This window comes from Carassius gibelio, chromosome A5 (assembly GCF_023724105.1).
Source record: "Carassius gibelio isolate Cgi1373 ecotype wild population from Czech Republic chromosome A5, carGib1.2-hapl.c, whole genome shotgun sequence".
Lineage (NCBI taxonomy): Eukaryota > Metazoa > Chordata > Actinopteri > Cypriniformes > Cyprinidae > Carassius > Carassius gibelio.
Window position 1 is genome coordinate 31830859 of NC_068375.1, and position 25917 is coordinate 31856775.

General features: G+C 37.8%; 2 protein-coding genes and 1 long non-coding RNA gene across 9 annotated transcripts in view; 1 reads left to right on the forward strand and 2 right to left on the reverse strand.

The window, feature by feature from the left end:
* On the forward strand, positions 1–9373 carry LOC128012964 (peroxisomal membrane protein 2). Of its 3 annotated transcripts, none has more exons than XM_052595579.1 (5): positions 1–223; positions 1062–1184; positions 1376–1538; positions 8651–8759; positions 8842–9373. In XM_052595579.1, exons 1-5 carry the CDS (start codon positions 114–116, stop codon positions 8937–8939), a joined length of 603 nt encoding a protein of 200 aa, XP_052451539.1. In that variant the 5' UTR covers positions 1–113; the 3' UTR covers positions 8940–9373. The 3 variants fall into 3 exon arrangements, with proteins under 3 accessions (XP_052451539.1, XP_052451558.1, XP_052451547.1); XM_052595598.1 differs by lacking the exon at positions 8651–8759 and adding an exon at positions 2603–2722 and having other exon boundaries at positions 7–223; XM_052595587.1 differs by lacking the exons at positions 8651–8759; positions 8842–9373 and adding exons at positions 2603–2722; positions 2805–3336 and having other exon boundaries at positions 8–223.
* LOC128012972 (uncharacterized) overlaps positions 4821–25917 on the reverse strand; it is a 26735-nt gene continuing 5638 nt past the window's right edge. The window contains exons 1-3 of one of the 4 annotated variants that reach the window (XM_052595633.1): positions 19369–19759; positions 19008–19242; positions 4821–5331 (exon numbers count right to left, since the gene is read on the reverse strand). In XM_052595633.1, coding sequence (XP_052451593.1) covers positions 5099–5331; positions 19008–19239 — 465 coding nt within the window. In that variant the 5' untranslated portion in view covers positions 19240–19242; positions 19369–19759 and the 3' untranslated portion in view covers positions 4821–5098. Of the gene's footprint in view, positions 5573–5704; positions 5862–19007; positions 19243–19368; positions 19760–25917 lie in introns of those variants that run through there. The other 3 variants (XM_052595641.1, XM_052595622.1, XM_052595613.1) reach the window with 3 other exon arrangements.
* On the reverse strand, positions 14106–16446 carry LOC128012987 (uncharacterized). 2 transcript variants are annotated; one of them, XR_008183227.1, is made up of 5 exons: positions 16352–16446; positions 15231–15346; positions 15003–15087; positions 14369–14496; positions 14106–14248 (listed from the first exon to the last, which is right to left on the reverse strand). It is a non-coding gene; the product is annotated as an uncharacterized LOC128012987 (long non-coding RNA). The 2 variants fall into 2 exon arrangements; XR_008183226.1 differs by lacking the exon at positions 16352–16446 and adding an exon at positions 16026–16217.

The window sequence follows — 25917 nt, forward strand, 5'->3', positions numbered from 1 at the left end:
TGACGGCCACGCACGCTGCGTTCGACAGTCTTCATTTCCACTTTGTAAAACAAAAACAAAGAAACACTGATCGATGCTCACCCAATTGCACAGACTGCTGAACTAAACTGAAGATGCCAACGCAAAGCGTACTTGTCCGAGATTCCTCTTTTCTGAGGAGGGTACTACAGCAGTACCTGAGTTTGTTAAAGAAATATCCAGTCATCACCAAATCGGTTACGAGGTCAGTTTACATTTTTGTTAAAGCTAGTTGGCTAGCTGTACATTTGGGGATATTCAGTTACGTTTCATTATCTTAGTCAAATCACTAATCTGCGCATAAATACACTCAAACTCTGAAATAGACGAGCTGAACTTGTTCTGTTTTTATGATGTATATATAACATAATGCATTTAGCAGTTTATTGGAATTGCACAACAATTTAAAAGCCGTTTTTGTTTCTTGCCAGTCCCAGAATCTCCTGTTAGTTCTGATCATTTTAGAATCAGTATCAGTAGAGTTTGCGTTCTGCTAGTTAGTAAAATTACACTTATGGATTGTGAACACTTATGGATGTAACTAATTTAATTATAAGATAATGATAGCTAATATTCAATCTTGTATTAATACAATATATGTAATAGTTGTTTAATAATTTCATACTTAATATATCAGGGACACATGTACACTACACAATTTAATCCTAATAAACATAATATTTATATAATTAATAGCTAAGAATAATGTTTAATTTTATACAAGATTATAGTGTAAAAATATTTTTTTTATTTTATATAAAATATTTAAAAAGCAAATTAATATCACTAAACACTAAGCAAAAAAAATAATAATAAAATGCTTTGTAGGTGTAGCAGTCATTTATATAATTTATACATTTTTTTAAGCTTAAGCCATTAAGGACTTTGCACTGAGTGTTGTTCTATTGGATGCGTGTGGGGTGGGAATCAAGTCCTGTCAAATTAACACTCACTTTTGGACCAAACGCAAAAAGTGTCTTCCACATTAGGTGCGAGGTCATGTGGATACAGTGATACAATGGCAGTTTTGTTCTTTCTTACAGTGGTTTTCTATCTGCTGTGGGAAATCTTCTATCTCAAGCTTTGGAGTACAGGAAGAACAGCAAAGAAAATAGCCCGAAAAAGAAAATCAGTTTTCTGGGACCTTTACACTATGCAATATTTGGGTAGAGTGACGATGCATTTTGATTACATACACCCCATAATCATGCAAAATATTTATTTTTTACATATTTGGAAGACTAAATATACATGTCAGTGACATGATGACATGATGTCACAGTACACATTAAGTTATTTTACAAAAATATGTAACACCCCGACTGTTTAATGAGTTATAAATGTATTTTTTTTTCAGACTTTTTATCACTGGTCCAGTCAGTCATTACATTTACCAGCTCTTGGAGGTGCTGTTGCCAACCACTGTCCCATACTGCCTGATCAAGCGCCTTCTGCTGGAACGTCTAATATTCGCCCCTGCTTTCCTCTTGCTCTTTTACGTGGTTATGAATGCTTTGGAGGTAATGTTTCATAACTGAACATGTTTTCTACTTTGCACAACAATACTGCATAATATCTGCTTTTGTTTAGACATACCTCATATTCTGGGCATGCCTCTATATGCAACTTTGTTGTTATTACTGTCACTGAAACATTGTTCGATCATTTACTTTCAAGTAAGAAGAAGTTGGTAGTAAGTAGGTAAGATGGTTGTGGTGTGGATGAAGCAATATGTGATTTTCACAACGTCATGTAGAATGAAGCAATTCACCGCTACAGGTGCCAATCTTTTTATGACAGGCAGATCTTAATGCAAATGTAGGGACAACCTTCATGAGGCTTAACTTTGACCAGAATATAGACTTCAGCTGCTGGTTAATGAACTTCCCCTGTTTGCTGATCGATAGTTTGCAGTCTCTCAGCTCATGAGCTGGTTCTGATTACTATGTTGATTTTTCTATGAATACTCAAAGCCAAAAGAACAAACTTGGAACAAAATAGATTCATCTGCTTTTTAGTTTAAAGGAATTAAAAAAAAAAAATCCTCTAGTGTCACACCACCTGGATATGCTTGAGCTAGTTACAATTGACATAAAACTAATATATAGTAATACTGACCTTATCTTGTACATGAAGGTTATCTGGGTCAAGACACTGTTTAACAAATGAATAGAGAATAATTTAAATAAATAACAATTTATTTATATAATTTTATTGAGTACAAACAGAATGTTTTTATCCATTTGGAAACTAATTTCTTCCTTGAAACAAAGCCGCTTTCCATGGCTTAACAGGTTTTAATGTCCATTTATAATATTTTATCTGACTGGCCTTCAAGGATGCAGAAGCATATATTGTACTTCTGAGACATGCACAAGGAAGAGAACACAAAGAATGTATTGTAAACAATATGCAGATCAACTTAACATAAATTGAAGTAAATCGGTAATGGTGATTGTTTACAGCTACATTGATTTGCACTAAACTTATTTTATGTTCTGTTTCTAATTCAGGAGATATGCTGCTAGTATTTGGCTGCACAATCCACAATCTCTGATATGATATGCAAATGTAATCTTTGCAGGGCAAGACACTCACAGATGTTCAAAACAAACTTAAAACAAGTTACTGGCCTGCAATGAAGATGAACTGGAAAGTTTGGACCCCATTTCAGTTCATCAATATCAACTATGTACCTGTACAGGTATGCATAAGAGCATTATACCAATCCTTAAGGCATCTCTGATCCATTATCTCACTTTCTTTTTCTCTTACTCTTTGGACAGTTTCGAGTGCTGTTTGCCAACCTGGTTGCTTTATTCTGGTATGCCTACCTAGCCTCTGTGAGGAAATGAAACCACAAAACCAGCTACAGTGCACATAGGTTGGTTTGGATTGGTTAAATCCAGTTTGTGTTTTTAAAGGACTGCTGCGCATTAGATAGGCTCTATGTTTCAAATGTCTTCCTGGACAACTGACAGGAAATATGGTCAGTTTCTATAAAATAACTGTGATTTGGGTCAGTGCTGAGATATTCTGAATGTCTATGGAGGCACTGACAATGATGTCAGGATTTTGATTGTTGTATTTGATTGATTTAAAAACACTGATTACAAAGACAAACTCATTTTTAGCAGTTTCTAATACTTCTGCTATTATCTTCACTCTTTAACTGAGTTGATCTACATTAATAGCAGTGGTCTTGCTTATACATTTTGTATACTTGTATAGCCCTGAAAAATGCAGACAATGTTGTTTTTTAATGACATTTGATTTAAATGAATTACCAGCACACCAATAAAATGTATTTTAATTCAATGTTATGATTTAAAGGCTCAATACTGGATGACAGTATTTTAAAAAAAGGTTATATTGTTGTATTTAAAAATGTGAAAGCATATTTACACAGCATTTATAGCAGCTGTAACGTTAACAAACAATATACTATTAATGTTTTTCTTAATTATAAAAGGAAAGTTGCGTCTTTCTCAAACACACATAATCAGTTCACAGTAGGGGTGTAACGGTTCACAAAATTCACGGTTCGGTTCGATACGATACACTGATGTCACGGTTCGGTGCGGTACGTTTTAGATACAGCAAAATGTAAAAACATCTCAACTTTTCAGAATGCCGCAAACGCACCGTGGGTCATGTGACAAGAACTAACCAAAAGCCTCGTACCGAACGGTTCAATACGAATACGCGTATCGTTACACCCCTAGTTCACAGTAATGATTGTTTTGAAACTCATGCCCACACTGAGTTTCCTTTTCAGGGTTTATTCAGCAACTTTCTGTTTCCATACTTCAGAAAAGCATGTGAGCATAACAGGCCATAAACATGACGTGTAAGTTACAAACATCTAGGTGTGTATGGAGCTTGAATTCTAATGCACAAGAATTACGTCATTGAACCAATGTGAAATTATGTATAGTATGGCCAGTTATTTGTTCCCTAAGGCTTATTATTACTTTTACTTTTATTTATTTCTGTTTGCTTTTTTTTTTTTTTTTTTGCATAACATCCAAAATACACACAAATATAAATCTTCTAAACAGGATTTTTCACAGTGATGCTATTATAGAACCATATTGGTTCCCCATAGAACCTTTCTGTGAACAGATCATAAAAGGTTTATTTTTTAATAATGCTGAATCATGTTGACTTTAGATTTGTTTTTTTTTTCCAACAATAAATCCATAATGGTTTGTGCATGTGGTTTGTAGAGTTTTATAAAGAAAAGGTTTCATTGACAGATACACGTTCCATTCTGCTCCTGAGTGAATCATTAGAAAGAGAGGGTATTCCCCATGATCACATGATGAGGGAAACCCAGAGTGATCCTAAACACACCCTACAGAGAGCAACCACACCCAGCCATTCTGATGTGTGCAGAATGGGAGTGTATCAGTCTGTGATGATCACTTTCCATTTATTATCATTTGTCTTGTAAATTTCCATGTATATGGTTTCTGGAAAATATCACCCTTTTATGACTTAAGACAGAATGGCAATGAAAAATACTTTGTATTGTTGTTTATGTATGCTTTTTACTTCAGGACATTAATTAGACTGACAACACGAAACTAATACAATCCCCACAGTGATCTTTGAAATTGTAAGAATGTCTTACTTGTTCTCCATTACTGGGGACCAGTGTCAACACACCTCACATGACAAGTTGTGTCTAATTGGCCTATCTATAGAAATTGTTAGTTAAAATAATATTCAGTAAATCACGAAAGCTTGAGAACAACTGAACTAGAAAGTAAGTCTATAAAAACAAACACTTCTTGGGAATGATTCGAGCATTTTATTATTTTAGTTACAGTTCAAGATCAGAATAACGACATAAGATGGGTACCACAGCTATAAATGCAGATAAATAGGTAGACCTACAGTGGAATGACATGAGCTCTTAACACATTGTTCCCCAATTACTACGTTTTATCAATCACCCAAAAAATATATTAAACGACAACATTCTGATAGGGAGTAATAGGCCTACAATATATACATAACTTTACACAATTCATGACAACACTTTCTTTAGTCGTTTTTGCACACATTTCACCGATCAACCTCCTCGCAGACGGAAATTCAGGTAAATGGTGCTTAGTGGTTCGATGTTGTAGTCTTGCAACTTCCTTCCAGGCTCCAGCTCTCTTCCGTTGTAAACCAGTCTTCGCTGATCCTTTGGGACTCTCTCTTTGTTGAAGATCTTAGTCTGGAGCTGATCGACGGTCTCATTGACATCAACTTCATACCTTCCAATCTGGCCTTTCTCATTCTTGACGAACACTTGGAAAGGTGCAGGTTTGGTGATGAGCAGACTCACCACAGATCCAGAGTGTAACCCGTAACTGCTGAGGGTTCTGGAATCATCCTCGAGGCTGATGCGGGTACCATTATCGGCAGAAAGCTTCTGTCTGTAAGGAGGCTCTCCAAAGAGCTGAGAAAGGAGCTGCTTGAGTTCGCCAACTGTGGCTTCACCGCTCACTTTAAGAGTCTTCGGAACTCCTCCCAGCAGTCTTATTGACAGTTCCATTACCTGTCAAAATTCGATAAGATATAAAACAATTAAAAAATAGTCTACTAGAACATAATTTACTTAGGCCTACTTAAAACTGACGATTAGCGTTAACAATAATGCTCAGTTATTTCATAAATTGGTATGGCTTACCGGGCTAGTTGTTCAAATATTTTGGATTCACTGGATTGCGTTCTTCAAAAAGTAGGACTGGTAAACCGCATCGAAATCAAGTAGGCTATTCGTCTGATTAGTGTATAAAGGCATGGATATATATAGCATCAAGCCCTGCCTCAAAATAGTCATGTTTCGTTTCTGAAAACTAACATGCACTTTCTGTTTCCATTCTCACCCAAATGCTGATGTAAGTCCTGAGAAATCATTAATCATCAAATTCAACGGAAACAAACAATGCAGATATGAAATAGCCTACATTTATTCATTTATAATTTAAATAAATCTCGTTTATATTTTTCACTCAGCCAACCATTTTTGGATAGGCTACGTTCAGGGAAGCTAAATAACAATAACCATCATAGGTCCATAGGTTATCTTTAGGTAATTAAAATAAATAAAGAAATACAAATCTTCCTGCAAGGTTCTGGGAACCCGCAGAGAACTTTCTTATTTGGATGGAAAAACAATGTAACACTTCTCTGGTTAAATCAATGTAAAGAATTCTTCTGTAATCTACATTACAAGCAGTACATAGCCTATATATCTACATGTTTCATAAACATACAAATTAACATTAAAACAAATGTAAGAAAAGAAAATAGTCAAATAGTCATCGCCTACTTGAGTTTCATTCAGACTTAATAGGAAATCAGAGAGCACTGGAAATAGAAAGCATTCCACATGATCATGTGATTGGGGAAATCCAGGTAAAGTGAAGCACGTCATCTGAGAGCAAAACACACCTGGTTCACTGTGACTATACGGTTAAAAGGTCACAGTTTTGTTTTCTGCTCTGGTGTTGTTTGCTGTTAATCCAGCCTACTGATACAGTCCATCTAATCTCACCTGATATATTGTAGGTGACAATCTTTATATTGTGCAGTGTCTGTGTTCATAAACCAGGATGAGCTTATTCTTCTCTAAAAGAATAAGCTCTTCCCTAACCCTCTAATATTTTTTAAGTTTAAACCAGCCATATGGCTATAAAACTGAAATAAAACACAATTTACCAAGGAAGTATTTTGAATTATTTAATATGTTTAGGCATTTAATATATGTTAAATGCCTAAACATGCTACTGTCAGTTTTATCACAAAACGTATATTGTTACTCAGCATGGGTCAACATTTCAGTTAAAACAATAATCTATCAAATATTTATTATAAATATTGACTAATTTAGTCTTCACCTTGAATTAATGAATTGAGACATCAATCTGTGAAAATCAAACTGAGAATGAATTAGCACCACGCTCAAACAACATTGTTGAAAATATCCAACTATTTTCTTAAATTGTATAAAGGAGTTGACAGTTCATGGTTGTGACTGTAAATATAAGCAGTTACTAACAGAAAGGGTTAAAATTCACAGAATGACACCAAAACGTGATTTTGTTGAACATAAAATTAAGGGGCCCCTCAGAATGAAAGCTGACATTGCAATTTCCTGATTTTAGTTTCATTCATATCTGACAGTGTTAGGGACACATCTGTAACACATTATGAAAGACTAATATATATAATATATGGTATATAAATGTAATGATAATTATTTATAAAGCTGTTTTTCATAAATATGTTTTAAACTGAAGTATGAGTAATGGTCTGAGCTGAGGACATGATTTTAAGGGAAATTATATTGTAATGTCATCATTTGATCAAATAAAATGAATTATCATACATCATACATTGAAATTATTAGTGATACTGCTGTTTTGAGTATACCAATTACTTTATAGGGATAATAACAAGTCAAGAAAACATGCAAAATACACAGGACTGGTTTGAGCATTTATATTTTATTTAGCAAGAAAGGGGTTGACAAGAACATATACATAAATCTTAAACTGGAACTGTATGAGGAAGGATTACACATTAAATATTTTTTACATTTATTAAATATCATGAATAAATACAGTCACAACTAATAATAAATCAATGTAAAGAATTCTTCTGAAAAGAAAATTGTCTTACATAATGGATAATGGATAATGTAATTTTCGTAAAGGCTTTTTGCATGTGTACAACATGAGCTATATAAACGTGTGCAAAAGAATAATTACCGGTGGAAGTTGATTTTCAGCCACGAGCTCCCATGTGGGTCTCTGAGGAACCTGAAGAGTTAAACAAAATGCGTTGCATAATATGTATAACACGAAACATTTGTTTACCTTTTAATAGGTTCATTTAAATATTCATAAATCCCAACACAAAGGTCTACAAATTAACCAGGCTTTACCTTGGAATTACAGATAGAGTTACTTGATTCCCGTTTATATGTCCAACGTGACCAGGACGTTCCACTAGCCGACCCAGTGTCGCTTAGAGTGGGCAGCTTCAACACTCCACACCGAGGACGCATAGGCCGCAGCGCCTTCGAAGCTCGCGCTGCACATTTACAGAACATGTTTAAATTATGTTCCTAAGTATTTCACCTTACTGTGCGATTAGAGTCAATTAAAAAAAAAAAAAACAGGGTCAAGACACTGTTTAACAAATGAATAGAGAATAATTTAAATAAATAACAATTTATTTATATAATTTTATTGAGTACAAACAGAATTTTTTTATCCATTTGGAAACTCATTTCTTCCCTGAAACAAAGCCACTTTTCATGGCTTAACAGGTTTTAATGTCCATTTATAATATTTTATCTTACTGGCCTTCAAGGATGCAGAGTGCAGAAGCATATCTTGTAATTCTGAGACATGCACAAGGAAGAGAACACAAAGAATGTATTGTAAAGAATATGCAGATCAACTTAACATAAATTGAAGTAAATCGGTAATGGTGATTGTTTACAGCTACATTGATTTGCACTAAACTTATTTTATGTTCTGTTTCTAATTCAGGAGATATGCTGCTAGTATTTGGCTGCACAATCCACAATCTCTGATATGATATGCAAATGTAATCTTTGCAGGGCAAGACACTCACAGATGTTCAAAACAAGTTACTGACCTGCAATGAAGATGAACTGGAAAGTTTGGACCCCATTTCAGTTCATCAATATCAACTATGTACCTGTACAGGTATGCATAAGAGCATTATACCAATCCTTAAGGCATCTCTGATCCATTATCTCACTTTCTTTTTCTCTTACTCTTTGCACAGTTTCGAGTGCTGTTTGCCAACCTGGTTGCTTTATTCTGGTATGCCTACCTAGCCTCTGTGAGGAAATGAAACCTCAAAACCAGCTACAGTGCACATAGGTTGGTGTGGATTGGTTAAATCCAGTTTGTGTTTTTAAAGGACTGCTGCGCATTAGATAGGCCCTATGTTTCAAATGTCTTCCCTGGACAACTGACAGGAAATATGGTCAGTTTCTATAAAATAACTGTGATTTGGGTCAGTGCTGAGATATTCTGAATGTCTATGGAGGCACTGACAATGATGTCAGGATTTTGATTGTTGTATTTGATTTAAAAACACTGATTACAAAGAAAAACTAATTTTTAGCAGTTTCTAATACTTCTGCTATTATCTTCACTCTTTAACTGAGTTGATCTACATTAATAGCAGTGGTCTTGCTAATACATTTGGTATACTTGTATAGCCCTGACAAATGCAGACAATGTTGTTGTTTTTTAATGACATTTGATTTAAATGAATTACCAGCACACCAATAAAATGTATTTTAATTCAATGTTATGATTTAAAGGCTCAATACTCAACCCATTCTCACTCCAAAGGCGTCAAAAACCGAAGCATGGTCAAGCGCCCCTAGCGTCACTTTTATGACGCCAAATGTGCCTCTCGGCGTCGAATATCGAAGCACTACGACCTTCATTGCTTTCAATGGGAAACTTTTGGCGTCAGAATTCGACACGAGGACATGAGATGTTTATCGCTATGAAATCACGTTCAAGAAGTCTCATTCAGCCCACATCGCGATACTTGCTATCAGTTCCACAGTTTGGGTGAGTAGTCGTATATACGCTCTTTTAATGCCTTTTATAAAATGTATTCTGTCTTATTTATTAATCAAATATTTCCATATGTTTAATCGCTGTATTATATCGGTCATCCGCGGCTGTCTTTGAGTTTCATTGCGTTTAAATAAATGAACACAGCTGCTAATTAGTCTGATTAAACTCTATCTGTCACCTGACGTGCCATAGACCTTCGAACAGTTTTATATTATTATTAATTTCAGGATTAATGATGTAAGTTGTGTTTGTAGTAAAATCATGGTAATCACGACACTTACAATAGTAATAAATGAAATGTGAAGTTAAAACACAGTAAACAGGACATTAGTAACTGTAACTGTAGTTTTACTATGGTATATTAATAATCAATACAATAATCACCAAACCAGCTATGTTTGTATCACTGTAATGTTAGTGTTTTTATGTGCTTTTATATGACAGATATCACAGTAATCATATGTTCTGTAGCATGCTTTTAATACCTTTTAATGTAAATCCCCCCCCCCCCCCAAAAAAAATCAAATTAAAAATAAATAATAAAACATGTATTTTTCCATTTTGCAGTTCATTCATATCAGTTTATATTTATATATATATTTATATATATTTATTATATCTAAATATTTTGCTCACAGATCATTATTAACATTCTTTATATAATTCAATTTTATTTACTCTCCCCATTTTATTTTTTTTATTTTTATTTTTAGCTGAAAAGACGTAAAGACAGTCATCCCAGTGGTGTTTCTTGAGAGGGATTCCTTCAGAAATGGAGAAGACAGAAAGCTGCGGAGGCAGATATTTGCAGCAGTAAGTCTGTGATAGTTTGTCCCTTTTATCAAACATTCCTGCTGTTATAATTTGTACAGCATTTGTTGTTTCTTAAACTGTTGCACTGTCCAAATACCCATACTTGCCATCTTTGCACTTGACCACTTGATTACTTATTTGACGTCTTTCCTGTATTTTGCCTAGTGTTCGAGTGAGCATGATGACCACAAGTGTGTGTCGAACTTTTCATGACCTGATGACTGTGTTTCCCAATCCTGATCCTGGAGAACCCCAGCACTGCACGGTTTTGGTGTCTCTCTTATCTGCCTTGGAGTCTTCACTGATGAGCTGATGAGTTGAATCAGGTGTGTTTGATCAGGGAGACATCTCAAATGTGCAGTGTTGGGCTTCTCCAGGACCAGGATTGGGAGCCTCTGCCTTATGGGACACTTATGTGTTTACAGAGATTTTTAATATCTAATTATCAATATTTCACATACTGTACATTGGACAGCTTCCCATGACCTCTTGTGAGATCTCAGCAAAAAGTCTGACGATTTATTCCAAAACATGATGCATGATGGGATACACTAAGCTTTGTATAGTGCTCCGGAGCAGTATTGGAGAGGTTTAGTGTGTGTTAAGGACGCTGTGCTTTGGCATTATTAAGACCGGGGACAGTCTTGTTCACACACTGTCATGTACACACACTCTCAAGTGGCCAAGACTGCAAGTGTGGGTATCTGGACAGGGTCAAAGTCTTAAAAATGATCCCTAAACACATCACAGTCTTAATAATCCAGTTTAACACTTGTATGATATTGTACAAGCCCCAGGACGGTCTCATCTGACACTATCATAGAATTCATATGACTATAGCTTGCTATTAATTACTTGCTTTCAATAATGGATGCATTTAACATTTAATTATACAGCATCTTTACAGAGGCTGCTTTTATGGTCTAAACAAAACACAGTGTAATGTATAAGTTCAATGTAATTTAATATTTCCTTCCTTTCTGTCTTACAGGATTGTTTGAGGATAACGCTGTAGCTCCATCATGCACAAGGACTCACCTCGTTAACTCTTTATCCCCCGCACACACAGAAATGGTCCCTGGATCAGTGATTAGACTTTGCAGTGGTTTGATTTTTGCAGAAGATGTAACTTTGTTTTAATTATAAGCTCATAATGAATACATTACAGAACCAGTGATGAAAACAATAGTTAAAAATAGCGCTCCATATTAAAAATATATTGCACACTTGACATGCATGTCTTCATGGTGTTTTTTTGTGAGTTTACATTGTATTGTATAACATTTTGGTCACAACACTTTTTCCAGTGTTCTCTGAAAGACATACTTTATTTACTGTTTTGTTTTTTAATAAAAGCATTTTCATTTGCATACTGAAAATAGTTAATGTTTACAACATAACTGCCTTTTAATTCTTTATGGTGGCAAAAACGAGCTTGGTGACAGAGGATGCAGTGTAGTAATTTGGGCATGTTGTCTTTAAATGAGTTTGACATATCAATAAATAATGGAACAAAAATATGCATGTTTATTATGCTTTATGTATTTATTTGTTCATTCATTCATTTATAATTTCAGTTTTTATTCCTAGAGTTCAAATGGTAGAGAATGGTAAATCACAGAAACACAAATGTGAACAATTTTAACTTTAAAACACAATGTAATATACAATGTAAATTTTAGAAACACGTCATTTGATTAGTAAATATATTTGTCTTTGGTCAAAAAAAAAAATACAAATCTTAAAAATGTGTCATATTTATTATAGAGGAATCTGTCTGTTGGATACAACTGCGACTGCTGGGCATGTGCACATCAATATTGCCCAATGTTTGTCAAGCTGAATAACGGAGGAAGGTGAAGACGTTAATAAAACAGAATCTAATAAGTAGCAAGCTTAAACTATTGTTAACCGAATCCATCCTTTCAGCCGAAAAACGAAAGACGTCAGTCACACATGGATAAGGAAGTGTGACGCTGCTGCTCAGCTTTGATGTCATTGGCTATGAATTTTCAGGACAGTCTGTGGTTGGACTATCTTTTAACCCATATTAAACAGCGTATCATGTTAAAAAGTATGTTTTGCTGCTATCATCACATTAGTAATATATTAAGTCAACCATGAAGTGTCGCTATCTTGACAAAAATGACATCTTTAGCGAGATCCTAATCCTAACCCTAAGCATAACTTCAATGAACTACAAAAAACAGCCCCCTAGTGTTGCCTTTGCATAGATAGAACGACGGAGGCTTGTGGGTAATGTAGTTTAAAACTTTTTATTAACGAAACGAAATAAATTATTTATTTTAAGGAAAACTGGATATCTAAATATGTTTATTGTGCAAACCTCTATGATATATTTGAGAGGCAGGCTGAAATGTGGTATTTTACAGTGAGCAATATTTAAAATGCCTTTATGCCATCTTTCCATTTATTTCCGAGAACTGAGCTCAACATTATTTTATCAGCATAGCATAAGTAATAATCCTGCCCATTTTCTCTTTGATATGTTAATTGGACTCTGATTTACAGCCATTTGAAAAGTACAGTTTTGGGCTCTTCCGGGGGGTGCTACTGGGCCCCTGAGGGTAGAAGGGCAGTAAAACCTACATATATGTATTCTCCTCATCATGGACAACAAACTGAGCTGAGTCACATTTATATCTGACAGTTTTCACAGTCCTCTGTTTTCTATTCTATTCATCATGGTTATTATACCTTTTGACAGGACATTGTGAGGCCATCTGATGAAACATTGAAAAATTAGAAAGAAATGATTTAATAATGAAAATAATAGATTATTTATTTGATTTTTGAAGTAAATGGCAAGAAATATAATGGATGAACCTGCAACAACTTGCCTTTATCTATTCCCCACCTGTAAAGCAGTAATCAAGGACAATGTATACACATTGTGATACTTCACTATTACACAAGGACAAATTCATGCAGTGCTAATATATAACTATTTAGCAAAAATCAGTGTAAAAATGTCCTCTCACCCCTGTATCTTGCTGCTCAGGTACTTGACATCAGTAATGTGTGTGCTCTTGGTTTTAATGCAGTACAAGATCCCATTGATCATTCCTGCTACATTCTCAGTTATCCCTCAAGTGTTTGTAACAATAAAGCCCATGGTACCATCTTGTAATGCAGAATAATTAATCTCGTAACTCCCTTTATTTCACTAAAAAATGTGCATATTTGTTACTAAAATATAAAAAAATTACTTTCTGGTGTACTGATGTCCCAGATGTTATTAATCCGATCAAAAATGTTTATGTCTTAAATAAAAAAATAATACCAATAATTAATATGTTGTTTTTCCAAGTCTAAAATAAACACATATGAGCCTACCTAGTAAAATTATGTATTTAACAAGAATCTTCAGAACACAATATTCACCATTTTCATTTTATTGAAGCATAGACTATAAAGTTGATAAAGTAGCATCAAGACAAATAAGATTCAATGAAAATAATTATCATCAAAAATACATTAACCTCATATATAAATCAGTTCACACAGATGAGTGATGAAATGTCCTTAAAAGTCACACAGTCCCATCCAGTCAACTGTGATACAGATCATGTGATACATATAAGACATGTGATACTGTTCCAGAAAATAATAATTCCATCATCACATCTAAACTGGTTTCATCTCCCCATCGTGTTCTTCTTCTCTCGTGTCTGGAAACAGTTTGTGGTTGATATCCAGCACTGATGTGGTGTAGCTTGTTCTCAGCCAGAGGATCTCTCAGTCCTAAGATCCCAGACCTGGTCAAAGTGAAACAAGCAATCCAGATGAAGTTGTTTAATGGACAGAGAGCTCATCTTATGTTCTGTGTGATTTTAGCAGTGTGAGCAACTATGACCCTTGTAGTTCTGTACACTTACCATTCTTCAAGCTGCTTTAAGACCTTTTGAGAAGCTTTTTCTCTGAAGACAATTTACCACATCCTCTTCTTTCACTCCTTTCAAGAGCATCACTTGGTCAAAACCCCTCATTTGGCTGATGAGATCATCTGTACAAATTAAAATACTGCAATAAAAATTAAAGAATTAAGAAAAAGTTACAGAGGCAAAGGTCTTGCTCATGAGACTGCATTAGCATGTGTAGTTCTCAGAGACTCTAGAATTCATCTATTGTTGCAGTAAATGTGTTTTTTCCCTCTAGAATCTTTCTCCAAAGTTCCTGACTTCTCTCACAAATGTGTTTTAGTCTGTGCAGTGTAAGGCCTGGCTTCAACCAATCAACTATCAATTCACAATTTATAACATAACATTTAGAAAACAATGAAATAATGTACATTGGTGTTTATATCAACTAAACCAATTTCATGATACTTGTCTACTCTTAAAACAGGTGGTGTGTTTTTAAAAACATAATATTAAAAATGTCCAGTCATACTTTGCTAACATGCCTGTAATTGTAATAGTAAAAAAAGGAAATCAAGGCTGACATGACCAGTTCTGTGAGAGATCATCATAAAATGTTGTATAACACAGCATTGCTTCAACACACACATACCAGAGGACTTCTGTTTGTTTGAGCACAAGATGGCCATCTTCATTCCTCATCCTGAGCAAATCATTTCCTTGGTCTTCCTTCTCTTCTGTGAAACAAGATAATCTCTACTTACTCTGTGTGCAATTAATATTGCTCATTAAACATAATTAAGTTAATTTAAAGTAAGATTCAGACCAGAGCATTTGAGGAGTAAATGTTGATTAAAAGAAATATTCTAAACAAATGTACCTGGGAAGAGCTGATCATGGCAAGATTCGCTGAGACTCAGTAATAGCTCTTTTAGTTTTTAGGAAGGTTTGTGAGGGTTGGCTCTTGAGTGAGCTGTTGAGCTTGATATTTTAGACCTGAAAAAGAAGAACAGCATTAGGATTATCTGCAAAAAATCCTGTAAGACAGAAAGAAGGAAATATTATTAATTACGTGCAACTTGTACATTACACCTCTGTAAAGATGCTGTATAATTAAATGTTAAATGCATCCATTATTGAAAGCAAGTAATTAATAGCAAGCTATAGTCATATGAATTCTATGATAGTGTCAGATGAGACCGTCCTGGGGCTTGTACAATATCATACAAGTGTTAAACTGGATTATTAAGACTGTGATGTGTTTAGGGATCATTTTTAAGACTTTGACCCTGTCCAGATACCCACACTTGCAGTCTTGGCCACTTGAGAGTGTGTGTACATGACAGTGTGTGAACAAGACTGTCCCCGGTCTTAATAATGCCAAGCACAGCGTCCTTAACACACACTAAACCTCTCCAATACTGCTCCGGAGCACTATACAAAGCTTAGTGTAATCCCATCATGCATCATGTTTTGGAATAAATCGTCAGACTTTTTGCTGAGATCTCACAAGAGGTCATGGGAAGCTGTCCAATGTACAGTATGTGAAATATTGATAATTAGATATTAAAAATCTCTGTAAACACATAAGTGTCCCATAAGGCAGTGGCTCCCAATCCTGGTCCTGGAGAAGCCCAACACTGCACATTTGAGATGTCTCCCTGATCAAACACACCTGATTCAACTCATCAGCTCATCAGTGAAGACTCCAAGGCAGATAAGAGAGACACCAAAACCGTGCAGTGCTGGGGTTCTCCAGGATCAGGATTGGGAAACACAGTCATCAGGTCATGAAAAGTTCGACACACACTTGTGGTCATCATGCTCACTCGAACACTAGGCAAAATACAGGAAAGACGTCAAATAAGTAATCAAGTGGTCAAGTGCAAAGATGGCAAGTATGGGTATTTGGACAGTGCAACAGTTTAAGAAACAACAAATGCTGTACAAATTATAACAGCAGGAATGTTTGATAAAAGGGACAAACTATCACAGACTTACTGCTGCAAATATCTGCCTCCGCAGCTTTCTGTCTTCTCCATTTCTGAAGGAATCCCTCTCAAGAAACACCACTGGGATGACTGTCTTTACGTCTTTTCAGCTAAAAATAAAAATAAAAAAAATAAAATGGGGAGAGTAAATAAAATTGAATTATATAAAGAATGTTAATAATGATCTGTGAGCAAAATATTTAGATATAATATTTATATATATATATATATATATATATATATATATATATATATATATATATATATATATATATATATATAAACTGATATGAAAGAACTGCAAGATGGAAAAATGCATGTTTTATTATTTATTTTTAATTTGATTTTTTTTTTTTTTTTCATTTACATTAAAAGGTATTAAAAGCATGCTACAGAACATATGATTACTGTGATATCTGTCATATAAAAGCACATACAAACACTAACATTACAGTGATACAAACATAGCTGGTTTGGTGATTATTGTATTGTTGTATTGATTATTAATATACCATAGTAAAACTACAGTTACAGTTACTAATGTCCTGTTTACTGTGTTTTAACTTCACATTTCATTTATTACTATTGTAAGTGTCGTGATTACCATGATTTTACTACAAACACAACTTACATCATTATCCTGAAATTAATAATAATATAAAACTGTTCGAAGGTATATGGCACGTCAGGTGACAGATAGAGTTTAATCAGACTAATTAGCAGCTGTGTTCATTTATTTAAACGCAATGAAACTCAAAGACAGCCGCGGATGACCGATATAATACAGCGATTAAACATATGGCACTAATTTGATTAATAAATAAGACAGAATACATTTTATAAAAGGCATTAAAAGAGCGTATATACGACTACTCACCCAAACTGTGGAACTGATAGCAAGTATCGCGATGTGGGCTGAATGAGACTTCTTGAACGTGATTTCATAGCGATAAACATCTCATGTCCTCGTGTCGAATTCTGACGCCAAAAGTTTCCCATTGAAAGCAATGAAGGTCGTAGTGCTTCGATATTCGACGCCGAGAGGCACATTTGGCGTCATAAAAGTGACGCTAGGGGCGCTTGACCATGCTTCGGTTTTTGACGCCTTTGGAGTGAGAATGGGTTGCAATACTGGATGACAGTATTTTAAAAAAGGTTATATTGTTGTATTTAAAAATGTGAAAGCATATTTACACAGCATTTATAGCAGCTGTAACATTAACAAACAATATATTATTTCTTTTTTTTTTCTTAATTATAAAAAGAAGTTGCGTCTTTCACAAACACACATAATCAGTTCACAGTAATGATTGTTTTGAAACTCATGCCCACACTGAGTTTCCTTTTCAGGGATTGTTCAGCAACTTTCTGTTTCCATACTTCAGAAAAGCATGTGAGCATAACAGGCCATAAACATGACGTGTAAGTTACAAACATCTAGGTGTGTACGGAGCTTTGCATAACATCCAAAGTACACACACAAATAAAGCTTCTAAATGGGATTTTTCACAGTGATGCTATTAAAGAACCATACTGGTTCCCCAAAGAACCTTTCTGTGAACAGATCATAAAAGGTTTATTTTTTAATAATGCTGAATCATGTTGACTTTAGATTTGTTTGTTTCCAACAATAAATCCATAACATTGTTTGTGCATGTGGTTTATAGAGCTTTATAAAGAAAAGGTGTTTCATTGACAGATACACGTTCCATTCTGCTCCTGAGTGAATCATTAGAAAGAGAGGGTATTCCCCATGATCACATGATGAGGGAAACCCAGAGTGATCCTAAACACACCCTACAGAGAGCAACCACACCCAGCCATTATGATGTGTGCAGAATGGCAGTGTTTCAGTCTGTGATGATCACTTTCCATTTATTATCATTTGTCTTGTACCCTCCATGTATATGGTTTCTGGAAAATATCACCCTTTTATGACTTAAGACAGAATGGCAATGAAAAATACTTTGTATAATTGTTTAAGTCTGCTTTTCACTTCAGGACATTAATTAGAAAGACAACAAGACATTAATAAAATCCCCACAGAGTGATCTTTTCTGGAATTGTAAGAATGTCTTGCTTATTGTTCTCCATTCCTGAGTGTGAGTATAAACACATCTCACATGACAAGTTGTGTCTAGAATTGTGAACAGGTCTATCAATAGAAATTGTGAGTAAAAAAAAAAAATTATATTCAGTAAATCACAAAAGCTTTTGAACAACGGAAGTGCAGAGTAAGTCTATAAAGAAAAACACTTATTGGGAATGATTCAAGCATTTATTATTTTAGTTACAGTTCAAGATCATTATAATGATAAAAGATTACATAAAATGCAGATAAATACAGTGGAATTACATGAGCTTTTAACACATTGTTCCCCAGATACTGTTTTATCAATCACCAAAAAAATAATTTTTGCCCACGTTTCACCAATCATCATCCTCGCAGACGGAGAGTCATGTGAATGGTGCTTAGTGGTGTGATGTCATAATATTGCAACTTTCTGCCAGGCTCCAGCTGTCTTCCGTTGTAGATGAGCCTTTGCTGATCCTTTGAGACTCTCTCTTTGTTGAAGATCTTAGTCTGGAGCTGATCGACGGTCTCATTGACATCAACTTCATACGTTCCAAACTGCCTTTCTCATTCTTGACGAACACTTGGAAAGGTGCAGGTTTGGTGAAGAGCAGACTCACCACAGATCCAGAGTGCAACCCGTAACTGCTGAGGGTTCTGGAATCATCCTCGAGGCTGATGCGGGTACCATTATCGGCAGAAAGCTTCTGTCTGTAAGGAGGCTCTCCGAAGAGCTGAGAGATGCGCTGCTTGAGTTCGCCGACTGTGGCTTCACCGCTCACTTCCAGTGTCTTCGGAACTTCTAGTTTTATTGTCAGTTCCATTATCTTTTAAAATGAGATAAATATAAAACAATTAAAATAAGTATACTAGAACATAATTTACTTAGGCCTAGTTAAAATTGGAGATTAGCAATAATGCTCAGGAATTTCATAAATTGTTATGCGGCTTACCGGGCTGGTGGTTCAATTTGCTGAATAGCTTTCGCTGAATTGCTTTCTTCAAAAAGTAGGACTGGTAAACCGCACCGAAATCAAGTACAATGCATCTGATTACACTGTGCAAAGGCATGAATATATATGGCATCAAGCCCTGCCTCAAAATAATGTTTCGTTTCTGAAAACTTAGTCACTTTCTGTTTCCATTCTCACCCAAACGCTGATGTAAGTCCTGAGAAATCATTAGCAAATTCAGCGGAAATAAACAAAGCAGATATGAAATAGCCTACATTTATTCATTTATAATTTAAATAAATCTCATTTATATTTTTACGCAGGCAAGCATTTTTGGATTCCAATACGTTCTTTGAAGCTAAATAACAACAACCATCATAGGCCCATATGTTCTCTGTAGGTAATTAAAATAGAGAAAGAAATAAAAATCTTCCTGCAACGTTCTGGAAACCCGCTGAGATATTTCTTATTTGGATGAAAAAAACAATGTAACACTTCTCTGGTTAAATCAATGTAAACAATGCTTCTGGAATCTACATTAATAATTAATAATAATAATTCCTTATATTTATATAGGGCTCAAACACTCAAAGCGCTTACATAGTCAGGGGTTATCTCCTCATCCACCACCAGTGTGTAGCATCCACCTGGATGATGCGACGGCAGCCATATACGCCAGAATGCCCACCACACACCAGCTTACTGGTGGAGAGGAGACGGAGTGATGAAGCCAATCAGCAGATATGGGGATTGTTAGGAGGCCATGATGGTCAGAGGCCAATGGGCGAATTGAGCCAAGATGCCGAGGTCACACCTCTACTGTTTTCGAAAGACACCCTGGGATTTTTAATGACCACAGAGAGTCAGGACCTCGGTTTAACGTCTCATCCGAAGGGACAGTGCTTGTTGTCAGTATAGTGTCCCCATCACTACACTGGGGCGCTAGGACCCACACAGACCACAGGGTGAGCACCCCCTGCTGGCCTCACTAGCACCTCTTCCAGCAGCAACCTAGTTTTTTCAGAGGTCTCCCATCCAGGTACTGACCAGGCTCAGCCCTGCTTAGCTTCAGTGGGAAACCGGTCTTGGCATAGGCGGAGATTCACTTTTGTGCGTGGGGGGGCACCTACCAGCAGATGCGATGTAGCAGTCGATTCTGTTCCCCACGGAAGTGTCTGTTTCCCTTTAAGCAAACATACTAAAATTTTTGCGTAGTTGCCGAGTTACTATATGTACGATCAGAGCTAGCGTGCGCAAGAAGCGTGACTGGATGTACGGCAAGTCAAATAGTTCAAAATACCGTCCTAAATCTTAAACTTGAAAATAAATTTAAGAAGAGAGGTTCCCTTTCATAGGTCACTTCGATGCTGCGGTGACGTCACCTGCTATGGGAACACCTTTGGTGTGACGAATGTCTGAAGCCCTATACCATCCCGCCAATCCTATTGGCCAAATAGCGCTTGGCACCGCCCTACGCATGCGTACGCATCGTATACCTGGGTGCCGTGCGCCATTTCGCTCAGATTTCATTCCTTCAGGGAAGCGAATCATCTGTGCCCTAAGAATCATCTCGCGCTCTCCAGCGGTTTCTACGAGCAGTGTTTAACTCCCCTTTCGCGGACGCGATGAGTCAACGAAAGGTAAGAGCCGTATAATGGGTTTATCACAGGGAGGCACTCATGAGAGATTCGTTAGCAGCCTCTCTACATGTTCTCTCTGTGATAGCCTACGGCTATGGTAAAATAAAAAAGTATCCGTGCTCTGGAGTCTATTTCTTAAGTCGCCTCGCGTCTAACCCCCACCGTTCGCTTCTACGGTCGCCGAGGCCCTGCACGAGGTGTTGGTTGGGGGCGATATGTGCGGCTTGACTATGAATACAGTGATGCACTGGAGTTTTTCCACTTGCTCGCTCTTCCCCACTCGAGCACGTTAATCAGAGCAGTTTTGCTTTCCTACTATGTTTGTCTAACCGCGGCTTCGAACTCTGAGTAGGCTCTGGCCGGCATACGCGATTCTCTCCCTCAGAGCGGACAGGAGAAACGCGCCTCCCCTTCCTCAGTGTGCTATTTATGTGGCTATCCGCGCGGTGGATAAACTACCCTTCTCACGGACCTCCACCAAGAGGTTTCGAGGTCCTGGAAGCAGCCTTAATCAGCGCATATCACGAATGGCGCGGGTTTCGCCATGATTAAGTGACATGGCGGACTGCTATGATACAGCGATGCCGTTTGACTACCTCTCTAGCAGAACGGATCGCACCGAACTCCGCCTTGGCCTAAGTCTCGTCGAAGACGTATCGAGTCGTGTCTATTTTATTCTCTTTATGCCGGTTCTTAACGAGAAGCCTCTCGTTCTTAACCCCCACGCTCTAACATTGACTGTCTCGCAGCACAGGCACTTTCAGCGTCACTGAACTGAGCTGTTATTTGAGCGCCCCCTCAGACACTGCACAATTCAGTCTTCAGAGTTTGAGGAACGGCATAATAGACTGGCGAATATGGCCAGTTTATGACGGCTCACACAGCTGCCGCATTCTCGCTAGCGGCGTGGCCCGATGTTTATCTTGTTGGATTAAATCCTGCCGTGGACACGCTTCAGGATTATACACAACAAAACGCAACGAGTTTGACACATGCACTTTCCTTCAATGTTTGCCAGGGTCTGTGCCCTCCACTAAAGAGTGCTGTTGGACTACTAATGCACATCCAACCCTCTCACTGCAGTCCCCACGCTCTAACATTGACTGTCTCGCAGCAAAGCACCTCAAGCATCATTGGATTGAGCTATCATTTGAGCGCCCCCCCTCAGACACTCTGCACAATCCAGCCTTCAGAGTTTGAGGGATGGCACAAAAGGCTGGCAAAGATGGCCAGTTTATGACGGCTCACACAGCTGCCACGTTCTCGCTAGCGGCGTGGCCCGATTTTTATCTTGTTGGATTAAATCCTGCGGTGGATACGCTTCAGGATTATACACAACGAAACGCAGTGAGTTTTACGCATGCGCTTTCCTTCATGTTTGCCAGGGACTGTGCCCTCCACTATAGAGTGCTGTTGGACCGCTAATGCACATCCAACACTCTCACTGCCGTCCCTACACTCTAACATTGACTGTCTCACAGCAAACAGCGCTTCGAGCAGCATTGGATCAGGCTTTAATGCCAAACGTAAAAAAAAAAAAAAAAAAAATTAGCTCAGACACTCTGCGCAATCCAGCTTTCAGAATTCGAGGGGCGATTCAAGGGTCCTACACAGACGACCCGTTTATGACGGCTCGCACAGCCACCGCTTTTCGTTAGCGGCAGAGCCCGATGTTCAATTCGTTGGCCTAATTCCTGCCGTGGACACGTTTCAGGATTATACACAACGGGACGCAATGGCTCTTATGCATACACTTCCCCTGCGCACGAATGCCACAGGTTTTTCCATGCACGGACATTTAATGTGTATGACAGCGTTGCAGAAAGCGGAAATTTTGAGACCGCTAGTATTGTTTCGGGCCGTGTGGAACGCTTGCCCAGCATTTCTCAATGGGTGTTACGCACAATTTGTCACGGATACACCATTCAGTTCTTAAGAGGCCCGCCTCTTTTCTGCTGAATTCTTTCCACGGTGGTAAACCCGATGGAAATAGCGGTGTTGCGACAGGAGATGTCAACTCTGCTGAGCAAAGGGGCTATAGAAGACGTACACCCCTCTCAGATGGAGGCAGGGTTTTACAGCCGTTATTTAAAAAAAAAAAAAAAAAAAGACGACGGATTGTGACCCGGTACTTCTCAAGGATGCAGCTCTGGCCCCGTTGCGGCTCCAGGGCGTCCGTGTTTGAACACTTAGACAATTGGCAGGTTTTAGCGCAATCGCAGACTCAAGCACAATCGCAGGACTCAAGCAGTCGGGTTCTTGTGCTGAATCACTTAAAGAGCCTGGGCTTACACACGAATTTCAGAGAAGTGTTTTATCTCCTCTCAACGGATAACCTTTCTGGGTATAGAATTGGACTCTTGCGCGATGACAGCAAAGCTTTCTCTCCCGCGCGCTCAGTCCATTGCGTCATGCGTGCGGCGCTTCAAAGCGGGTCGGACAGTGACAGCGAGATTGTGCCTCAGACTTTTAGGTCTAATGGCAGCGGCATTCCCCATAATTTGTCTGGGGTTACTTCACATGCGCCCTTTTCAGTGGAAAAATGGGCGAAAAGACGAAATATTTCACCCCGTTGTCTTCCGCATCGGACGATTTCGGTGACACGGAGTTGTGTGATGTCGTTAAAACTATGGATGCCAACCGAATTTCTCTTACCGGGGTTTGGCTGGGGGATTTGTGCTTTCCCAGAGACCATCACGACGGATGCGTCTTTGACCGTTTGGGGAGCTGTTTGTCAAGGGCGACCAGCCCACTGAGTGTGGACAGCAGCACAACGCAGTTGGCATATAAACAGGTTGGAATTATTGGCAGTTTTTCTGGCTCTCCAGTATTTCGCGAATCTGCTGATTGGCCGTCATGTGCTGCTCAGAACAGACAACACAGCGGTTGTGTCATACCTGAATCATCAGGAAGGATTACGCTCTCGCCCCCTGTGCAGGCTGGCGAGACATGTTCTTCTTTGGTCTCCGAACAAATTTCTGTCGATCCGAGCTGTTCATGTCCCCGGACGTTTGAACTTCGGAGCGGATATGCTATCCAGACAGGCTCTGGAACAAGGGGAATGGAGATTACACCCCCAAATGGTGAATCTCTTATGGCCTACGCATTGCCCACTATGCTTCTCCCCATCGCCCCTGGGCTTTGCTGCGTTAGCTCACAGTTGGCCCAGGACCAGTCTGTATGCTTTTTCCCCGATTCATTTGATCCCAGCGGTTTATATATCTTTAACTATGAGGCGCGCAGACTCGCTTCGCCCTTAGGAGTTAAAGCTCATTCCACTAGAGCTGTGGCTTCTTCTCAAGCTTTTCTCAGTGGATCTTTTATGGATGATATCTGTGCTGCGGCAGGATGGTCCTCACCGGCATCGAAGTGACCTATGAAAGGGAACATCACGGTTACGTATGTGGCCACGGTGACCTCGGAACAAGAGAGAAACAGACAAATATTAGCGTAGATGCCATTCTTCTAATGATGTAGAAAGTACGGTGTTATGTGAAGTGTTCCGGTTCCAGTTTACCTAATTAATGCAGCCTAAAAATCCTTTAACGGATTTGGATATTAAAAGCATATTAGTATGTTATGTGTATGCCAGGTTAAAGAGATGGGTCTTTAATCTAGATTTAAACTGCAAGAGTGTGTCTGCCTCCCGAACAATGTTAGGTAGGTTATTCCAGAGTTTAGGCGCCAAATAGGAAAAGGATCTGCCGCCCGCAGTTGATTTTGATATTCTAGGTATTATCAAATTGCCTGAGTTTTGAGAACGTAGCGGACGTAGAGGAGTATAATGTAAAAGGAGCTCATTCAAATACTGAGGTGCTAAACCATTCAGGGCTTTATAAGTAATAAGCAATATTTTAAAATCTATACGATGTTTGATAGGGAGCCAGTGCAGTGTGGACAGGACCGGGCTAATATGGTCATACTTCCTGGTTCTAGTAAGAACTCTTGCTGCTGCATTTTGGACTAGCTGTAGTTTGTTTACCAAGCGTGCAGAACAACCACCCAATAAAGCATTACAGTAGTCTAACCTTGAAGTCATAAATGCATGGATTAACATTTCTGCATTTGACATTGAGAGCATAGGCCGTAATTTAGATATATTTTTGAGATGGAAAAATGCAGTTTTACAAATGCTAGAAACGTGGCTTTCTAAGGAAAGATTGCGATCAAGTAGCACACCTAGGTTCCTAACTGATGACGAAGAATTGACAGAGCAACCATCAAGTCTTAGACAGTGTTCTAGGTTATTACAAGTAGAGTTTTTAGGCCCTATGATTAACACCTCTGTTTTTTCTGAATTTAGCAGTAAGAAATTACTCGTCATCCAATTTTTTATATCGACTATGCATTCCATTAGTTTTTCAAATTGGTGTGTTTCACCGGGCTGCGAGGAAATATAGAGCTGCGTATCATCAGCATAACAGTGAAAGCTAACACCATGTTTCCTGATGATATCTCCCAAGGGTAACATATAAAGCGTGAAGAGTAGCGGCCCTAGAACTGAGCCTTGAGGTACTCCATACTGCACTTTTGATCGATATGATACATCTTCATTCACTGCTACAAACTGATGGCGGTCATATAAGTACGATTTAAACCATGCTAATGCACTTCCACTGATGCCAACAAAGTGTTCAAGTCTATGCAAAAGAATGTTGTGGTCAATTGTGTCAAACGCAGCACTAAGATCCAATAAAACTAATAGAGAGATACACCCACGATCAGATGATAAGAGCAGATCATTTGTAACTCTAAGGAGAGCAGTTTCAGTACTATGATACGGTCTAAATCCTGACTGGAAATCCTCACATATACCATTTTTCTCTAAGAAGGAATATAATTGTGAGGATACCACCTTTTCTAGTATCTTGGACAGAAAAGGGAGATTCGAGATTGGTCTATAATTAAC

Excerpts from the sequence above, each read along its gene's own strand:
- LOC128012964 (XM_052595579.1), top strand. The coding sequence starts at position 114 with ATGCCAACGCAAAGCGTACTTGTCCGAGATTCCTCTTTTCTGAGGAGG. Across the intron at positions 224-1,061 it reads ATCACCAAATCGGTTACGAG|TGGTTTTCTATCTGCTGTGG; the intron begins GTCAGTTTACAT and ends TCTTTCTTACAG. Across the intron at positions 1,539-8,650 it reads TGGTTATGAATGCTTTGGAG|GGCAAGACACTCACAGATGT; the intron begins GTAATGTTTCAT and ends TAATCTTTGCAG.